This window comes from Gadus chalcogrammus, chromosome 6 (genome assembly GCF_026213295.1).
Source record: "Gadus chalcogrammus isolate NIFS_2021 chromosome 6, NIFS_Gcha_1.0, whole genome shotgun sequence".
NCBI classification, from domain to species: domain Eukaryota; kingdom Metazoa; phylum Chordata; class Actinopteri; order Gadiformes; family Gadidae; genus Gadus; species Gadus chalcogrammus.
The window spans coordinates 20,299,035-20,307,083 of NC_079417.1; the positions used below are offsets into that span (position 1 = coordinate 20,299,035).

General features: G+C 47.5%; 1 protein-coding gene across 2 annotated transcripts in view; it reads right to left on the bottom strand.

Annotated features, from left to right (window-relative positions):
* Positions 1–1,860: 1,860 nt before the first annotated feature.
* The window catches only part of rflna (refilin A), a 7,560-nt gene continuing 1,371 nt past the window's right edge, over positions 1,861–8,049 (bottom strand). For both annotated transcript variants that reach the window (XM_056592385.1, XM_056592386.1), the window contains exons 3-4: positions 2,479–2,588; positions 1,861–2,206 (exon numbers count right to left, since the gene is read on the bottom strand). In XM_056592385.1, the coding sequence (XP_056448360.1) occupies positions 1,873–2,206; positions 2,479–2,588 (444 nt within the window). In that variant the 3' untranslated portion in view covers positions 1,861–1,872. The remainder of the gene's footprint in view (positions 2,207–2,478; positions 2,589–8,049) is intronic.

Here is an 8,049-nt window from a genome sequence, read left to right on the forward strand (position 1 = left end):
TATATATATTATGTAATGTATATATAATATGATTCATAGTTACACTGACTACCAAACCGCACTCAGAAAAGGTTCAAGCAACCTGCCCCTCTTCCTACTTTCTAACTTAACTGAAAGACCAAGCAGATGGCGGACAACAAAATAGTATGGTCTTGCATTGTCATGTAAAAGAAAACAAATATATATTATTTTTGTACGATTATTTTTCTGGCATTTCATGTTGACTGTTGACCGTCCTAAAAAACAAACTTAAGAAAGTTAAAGTCTTGGCAATGTAGCAATAAATATAAAGGCAGTAAAACCCTATTTCACTGTGCTGTGTTTGGGGTACGTCGAGACTAGGAGCTATGAAACAAAATATCCTCCCGCGGTAGCTGAAGACTCTCTGTTTGAGTTTACTAGGATGCTTTGCAAAAAGATCTGTTTAACATCCAATAACTAGAAACAAGCTAGAGAAATTACATTATTTTTCTTTCAATAATTGTTATTGTTGAAAAATGAGACCAGAGAACAACGGGGAGTGATGAATATTGACCTTATTCCTGTGTGATATAACTTTGGTCCATTAAAAAAAAAAAAAAATCTTTACTTTCAACTTTTCCATCTTCCGACCCCTGCTGGGCCGGAGAGAGGGCTGACGTAAAATTATGAAACAATAAAAAACAAACCAAAGAACAAGTGCAATACGGCCATTTTGGAAAGCTCTGTGTTGGATCTGACTGGCGCTCTGTGCAGCTCAAATGTCCGGTGGTGTCCGTCTTCAAAGTCTGTTCCTGGGCCCGACGGAGCAGCTAAACTTTAGAGACGTAGCACTGGAAGGGGGGGAGCGGCACACCTCCAGACCAACTAACCAACCGGTCGGATTTAAAAAATGTTTTAAATAAGACAATTAACCGTTGAAACGCAGCACTCGGACCGCGAAAGGCTCCAGTTTGTTTCCTCGTTAAAGATCTAAAATACAACTCGGGTGGGGGGGGATAATAAAAAGAGAAAGGATTCCTTGGATGTCCTACGTGAAGATGCATCACCAACCGTATCTTTGACCTCTTTCAGCCTGGTCCTCATAGCCCAGAGAGAGGCTCTCTGAGTCTAGAGGTCCTCCATAGAGAGAGAGGCTCTCTGAGTCTAGAGGTCCTCCATAGAGAGAGAGGCTCTCTGAGTCTAGAGGTCCTCCATAGAGAGAGAGGCTCTCTGAGTCTAGAGGTCCTCCATAGAGAGAGAGGCTCTCTGAGTCTAGAGGTCCTCCATAGAGAGAGAGGCTCTCTGAGTCTAGAGGTCCTCCATAGAGAGAGAGGCTCTCTGAGTCTAGAGGTCCTCCATAGAGAGAGAGGCTCTCTGAGTCTAGAGGTCCTCCATAGAGAGAGAGGCTCTCTGAGTCTAGAGGTCCTCCATAGAGAGAGAGGCTCTCTGAGTCTAGAGGTCCTCCATAGAGAGTGAGGCTCTCTGAGTCTAGAGGTCCTCCATAGAGAGAGGCTCCCTGTGTCTAGAGGTCCTCCATAGAGTGAGAGGCTCCCTGTGTCTAGAGGTCCTCCATAGAGTGAGAGGCTCCCTGTGTCTAGAGGTCCTCCATAGAGTGAGAGGCTCCCTGTGTCTAGAGGTCCTCCATAGAGTGAGAGGCTCCCTGTGTCTAGAGGTCCTCAATAGAGTGAGAGGCTCCCTGTGTCTAGAGGTCCTCCATAGAGTGAGAGGCTCCCTGTGTCTAGAGGTCCTCCATGGCCCAGAGAGAGGCTCTGTGTCTAGAGGTCCATGATGCTCCTCCGTCACCCACCCGTTCTCTCTCTCTACTTTCACAGCTCCCCCGTCCCCCCCCTTGTCTCACTGCCTCTACAGCTCCTCCGTTCCCCCCCCCCCCCCCCCCGTTCCTCTCTGCCTCTAAAGGTCCTCCGTGTAGATGATGCAGGGGCTCGTGTCCTCGCCGGCCTCCAGCTGGACGGTGGAGACGAACCAGCGGCGTGAGCCGGCGGCGTTGTAGTTCAGCGTGGTGCGGTAGATGCTCTTGGCGTGCTTGGGGTACACGATGGTGGTGGAGCTGTAGTGCAGGGGCTTGGTGCGCGGCTCCAGGTACACCTGGGACTTGTAGTTCCTCCACGTGCAGTTCTGCACGGCCACCACGGTCTCGCTGTAGCTGGTGGGCGTCGGCACGGCGGCGCAGTACACCTGGTCGCGGTAGTGCCGGTCCGAGTCGTACTTCACCTCCGAGTTGCACCTGTGTGGCGGGAAAGGAGAATGAGGCTACTTCATCGTACAGGTGGCATTGGAAAGGGTGAAAAGCAAGGATAACGCTAGGCAGGGAGGGGAGATCTTTTAGAAGGAGAGTGTAGGACATAGACTGTAGCATTACCATAACTAGTCAATAGGGGGCAGCATTAGCAGGCTACGTTTACAGAAGTTAACCAGGGAAGCTGATGGAGTCAAAAACGATTTTGTCTCCTGCACGTGTCTTCAAGACTTTTATATTTGTTGCTCTTGTTGGCTTACTTGATCTCCTGCTCGGGTTTGGGGTTGACCTCGATGCTTTCACCGAAGAACACGGGGTACATGCGGGTCCTGGAGTCGGGCCCGGGGTTGTTGAGCAGCAGGTAGGGCAGCTGTGGGGGCAGAACACACACTTTAACACCTGAGCAGCAGACACCTGTACAGCACCAAAGGAAGGTTTACACTAGGCCTGCAACCAAAGCCCATTCACTGTCGAGGGACAGAAAATTTAGGGGATCTATATGTGGATTTGATTGATCATTCAATCGTCATTTAACCAAAGTACAATGTTTTGAAATGTAGACTTTTGAACAGTTTTACTTTGCTGGATGTCGGATAAAGCAAGCACATTTAATACATCAAATGAGACTTGAGGATATTTGCTAATATGTGAACCCAACGATGAATCGGTCAATCTGAGAAGTAATCGTATGTTTTTTGTCGACTATGAACATAATGGTTCATATAAACTGCCACCCTAGCGTCCCCATACATCTTGAATGCTTTGCAAAAAAAAAAGGTGTTTCTCTTCAAGTACAAACGCTGCAGCCACAAACACCCACCCGCTTATCCACCCACTTGTCTCCACCAACGTGTCTACACCCGTGGACAAAGAGCCCATTCTGGTCCTGCCACACGGGGCTGGGTCAATAGTCTGGCTGTGCGTCAGCAACACCAGGACGAGACATGAAACGCAGAACAACACACTTCCATCTTAATTCTCATAATACCCCGATGTGGGCAGGACCCGATGAGGTGTTGGTGGTAAATCTTTATGGTATTTACAGCACTGCTAGTGGACGTAAAACAAATGTGTGTGTGTGAGTACATGTGCGTGTGTACATGTGTGTTCACGCCGAAAAAACGGACGACAATGCAGGCTATTTGTGAACTATATTTAAAATATAATAGAAACAAATATATATATACACACACATATATATATATATATATATACATATATATGTGTATATATAGATGTATATATATGTGTATATATAGATATATATATTTGTGTATATATATATATATATACACAAATATATATATATATATATATATATATATATATATATATATATATATATATATATATACACACATATACACATATACACATATATATATATATATATATATATATATATATATATATACATACATACATTATATATATATATATATATATATATATATATATATATATATATATATATATACATACATACATTATATATATATATATATATATATATATATATATATAAATATATATATATCCATAAATATATATCCATATATATCCATAAATATATATCCATATATATCCATAAATATATATATATATATATATATATTAGAGCTGTCAAGCGATTACATTATTTAATCGTGATTAATCGCATTAATGTCATAGTTAACTCACGATTAATCGCAATTAATCACAAATTATTTTTCTATGCTAAATATCCCTTGATTTAATTCTTCTCATTTTAATTCTCTTATCAACATGGTGAAGTGCATCGGCTTGCCTTGTGCAAATGATTTTTTATTGATAACAACATTGGCATATACTGATCAAAACAGGACGATACAAAAAAAGAGCCTATAGTGCAATTAAACGACTGCTTTGAACAAATGTCATTTGAACATAGCAGTCAGGCTACTGCTTCTTTGTTTTGAGCCAAAGAAAAAAAAAAAAAATAATAATAATAATTGCGTTAATCGCGCGCTAAAAAATTTAACGCCGTTAAAATTGGTTTGTGTTAACGCCGTTAATAACGCGTTTAACTGACAGCTCTAATATATATACACACACACGAATATACTTAGTTCCATAGCTTTGGAAACTGGCAGTGCAGTGCCTCACCTGCTGAAACCATTGAAAAGTTTCTGCTCCCTCACAATAAATCACTCCCACAAAACGCACGCACGCACGCACAGACTCACACGGATAAATACACACACAAACACTACGAATAACACACATACACACACACTACGAATAACAAACACACACACACACACACCCACAATACGAATAACAAACAGATTCAGACAAAAAAAACTGTTTTGTTCTAACCAGGAATGTCAGACACATTGACACAATTAAATAGTGTCAACGTTCAGCACATTTGTATTTGAAACTTTTTATTCTGTGAAGCAAACTCTACACGGTCACCCTCAATGCCAACGCAACAAGCTAAAGGCTAACGCAACATATTACTCTTTAATGCACGTTGCACTTTTTCCAAGTGTATGGCAGGGAGAGTCACTCACTGGCACGTCACTCACAATACACGGAAGTGCAGAGTGGAGCTGTCACATGCTGTGGTTTTGGCTGAACTGAGGAGCGCATACCTCTCCCACGTACCCTCCCTCCCTCCCTCCCCCCTCTCTCCCTCTCTCCCTCCCTCCCTCACCCCGTGTTACAGGGACGAGAGAGAACAGGCCAAGGGCACCGGAGATCACTGGGCCCCGTGCGGGTCTCATCTTACCCCCCGGACCCAGCGTGGGCGCCCTGCTGCATTGTGGGGGAGCAGCAGCCGCGGTCACGAGACCCACAGTCCACCAGGTGGTCAAAAACCTGTTCAACTCCTCCAGTAATGCAGATGAAGAATGGTTACAATCTTTCCCTATGTACTGGAGTGAGACGTCACAGTGATTGGCTGAAGGTGTCGCAACTTAGAGGTTGCCAACGGAATCCAGTGAAGCTGAGAATGCGCAGAAATGTGCAAATGGGCAGTCCTCAGGGTGTGCAGTGCTAGTCCTCAGGGTGTGCAGTGCTAGTCCTCAGGGTGTGCAGTGCTAGTCCTCAGGGTGTGCAGTGCTAGTCCTCAGAGTGTGCAGTGCTAGTCCTCAGAGTGTGCAGTGCTAGTCCTCAGGGTGTGCAGTGCTAGTCCTCAGGGTGTGCAGTGCTAGTCCTCAGGGTGTGCAGTGCTAGTCCTCAGGGTGTGCAGTGCTAGTCCTCAGGGTGTGCAGTGCTGCGGCATTGCCTTTCTAATGATACACTTCTATTAACCCCGTTGGGTAATTCTTCCTCTGCATTTAACCAATCCTATGCTAGCAGCTAGGCGCTAGAAGCAGTGGGCTGCCTCACAGGATGGCGCCCGGCAACAAACTCCAGGGGGAGTGCATTGCTTATGGGCAGGGCAAAGCAAGGTCCGACCTCCACCCAGAACGCACTACAGGGTGTCCCATGGAACTGACCTCCTCTGCTTTCGACCTCCTCTGACCCCAACCCCCCCCCCCCCCCCCCCCCCCATTCACACCTAATGCGTTACTGGCTCTCAGACGCAGCCCAGTATTGGACTTTAAACTCTCCTTCTCCCCTAGCCTCCTAGAGAACGCTGGCCCACTTATCCCCAGCATTGTGTTCCTCTCCAACTTCCTCCAAATATAAACATTTGGCTCGGTCACCTACGGGCAGCGGACCCCCACCACGGACCCCCACCACACACACACACACACACACACACACACACACACACACACACACACCAAAGCCCCCCGGCCTCACACACGCGCACGCAGACACGCGCACGAACGCACCTCCCACACAGGAAGCCCAGATCCTGCCCAGAGTCAACGGGCTCCAGATGAGCAGGGGGAGCCACACAATGCACAATGCTCAGCCCCCTCAGCACCCCTGGAGGACCGCCAACCCAAACCCACTGACAGCCACCCTAAGAACAAGGCCTGATCCAACCTCCACCGGGGACTGGTTGGTTCACCACCGGACCCCCACGACCGTGCCTCCTCTTGGGGCTGGGTTGAGGGGTGATTGTGGTCTGCGGGGGACATGGACGTCTCCGGTTTCTCCTGAACATCCTCCATGTTAATCAAAAGATACTTATAGATAGCAGGAGGCTCCCCGGGGCCCTACACAGCAGGGGCCTCCACTGCAGGGGCCCCCACTGCAGGGCCCTACACAGCAGGGGCCCTACACAGCAGGGGCCTCCACAGCAGGGGCCTCCACAGCAGGGGCCTCCAAAGCATGGGCCCTACACAGCAGGGGCCTCCACTCCAGGGGCCTCCAAAGCATGGGCCCTACACAGCAGGGGCCTCCAACGCAGGGGCCCTACACAGCAGGGCCCCTGGGAGCAGAACCCTGTGGCAGTGGACAGTGGACAGGGGGGGACAGTGGACCCAGTGTAGTTTGTTGTTCCACTGAAGGATACAAATTAGGTCTTCCAGACAGAAGTGACGTCTGACATAAGCTTGGGTGCTTGTCAAGCTTAGAACAGCCTGTGGACAAAACAGAAGTAGGCCTACACGAAGAAAAACACTTTGAGAAATGGTCAACACAGCCACGAGAACGAGCGTAAATGTGGCTTCCCTCCAGAAGAGTGTGACTGTGTGTGAGTACTGTTTTCTATTCAGCGGTCAGTAACGTTACTGTGAGGTGGCTGCCGGCCCCGTTTCAAACAGTAGCAATGTGAGGGAGGAGGTCATCAAACTCTTATGCAAGCCCCCGTGGCGTCTGAGCCCAACACCTCGAAATAGAGCCCCCAGATTGTTCTATGGTGGCACACAAAAACAACTCCGAAATAGACAGGGAAAGGTTGGAGAGCTGGATGAGGGACGTGGGGTTAGGCACAAGGGGACCCCCTGTCTCCAGCTGCTGGCCGACTGATCCCAGAGAGAGGGAGAGGGAGGGAGGGAGGGAGGGAGGGAGGGAGGGAGACCAGAGATAGACCAGAGGGAGAGAGACCAGAGTGAGAGAGACCAGAGAGAGAGACAGACCAGAGTGAGAGAGGCTAGAGTGAGAGGGACCAGAGATAGAGAGAGAGAGAGAGACAAGATCCGATGAGGGTTAATCTCCCGTAAGAGGCAGCCCTGGTCCCACTGCCTTTCAGGTCTGATCTGATATGTAGAACACATCTCGCTCAGAGTGGAGCCTGCTTTCAACTTGAGCTCAGTTGTCGCCCCAATCCCCACAAACCCAGAAACCCACCCAGCCTGCACCGACATGTCCTCAAGACTAGGGGAAGGGAGCTGGAAAAGATGAGATTTAAGGCTGAATCAGCCCTTTTCCTTGTTGCTTTGATGCCTTTAATGGAGCTGGCTGTCATTTTGTGACACTAATTACTGTGGGGGTGGGGCCGCAGTGCCTTTGAAACGTGTCGTTTTGGTACAGCTGATTCTTCCAGGTTTGTTGTTCTCTTGTGGGGGCATGTCTCCTGGCATCACACAACGGGTCTGGAACAACACAAGGAGGCTGTGTATTCACTCCCTCAGAAATACAACAGCAGCACTCGATCATATCAGCAACACAACCGCACAAACTCTCCCCTGAAACACACAACTGTTGACCGAAGTTGGACTCTATTTCAAACACAACACATTCCGTTTATTTTCTTCAGCTACTACTTCAGGGTTGTGTCTGGCCTTTCGTTGTGTGGAGATGTTTAGAGCGACAGGGACTCACACACATACACACACACACACACAGATCGTATTGGTAAATGATTGATGAAAGGCAAAGTTAATGGAACCTTTCCACATCATTTTAACATACTAAAGCTTAGGTTCAATTTAACAGTTGACTTGAAACCAGGAGAAGTAATATGTAAA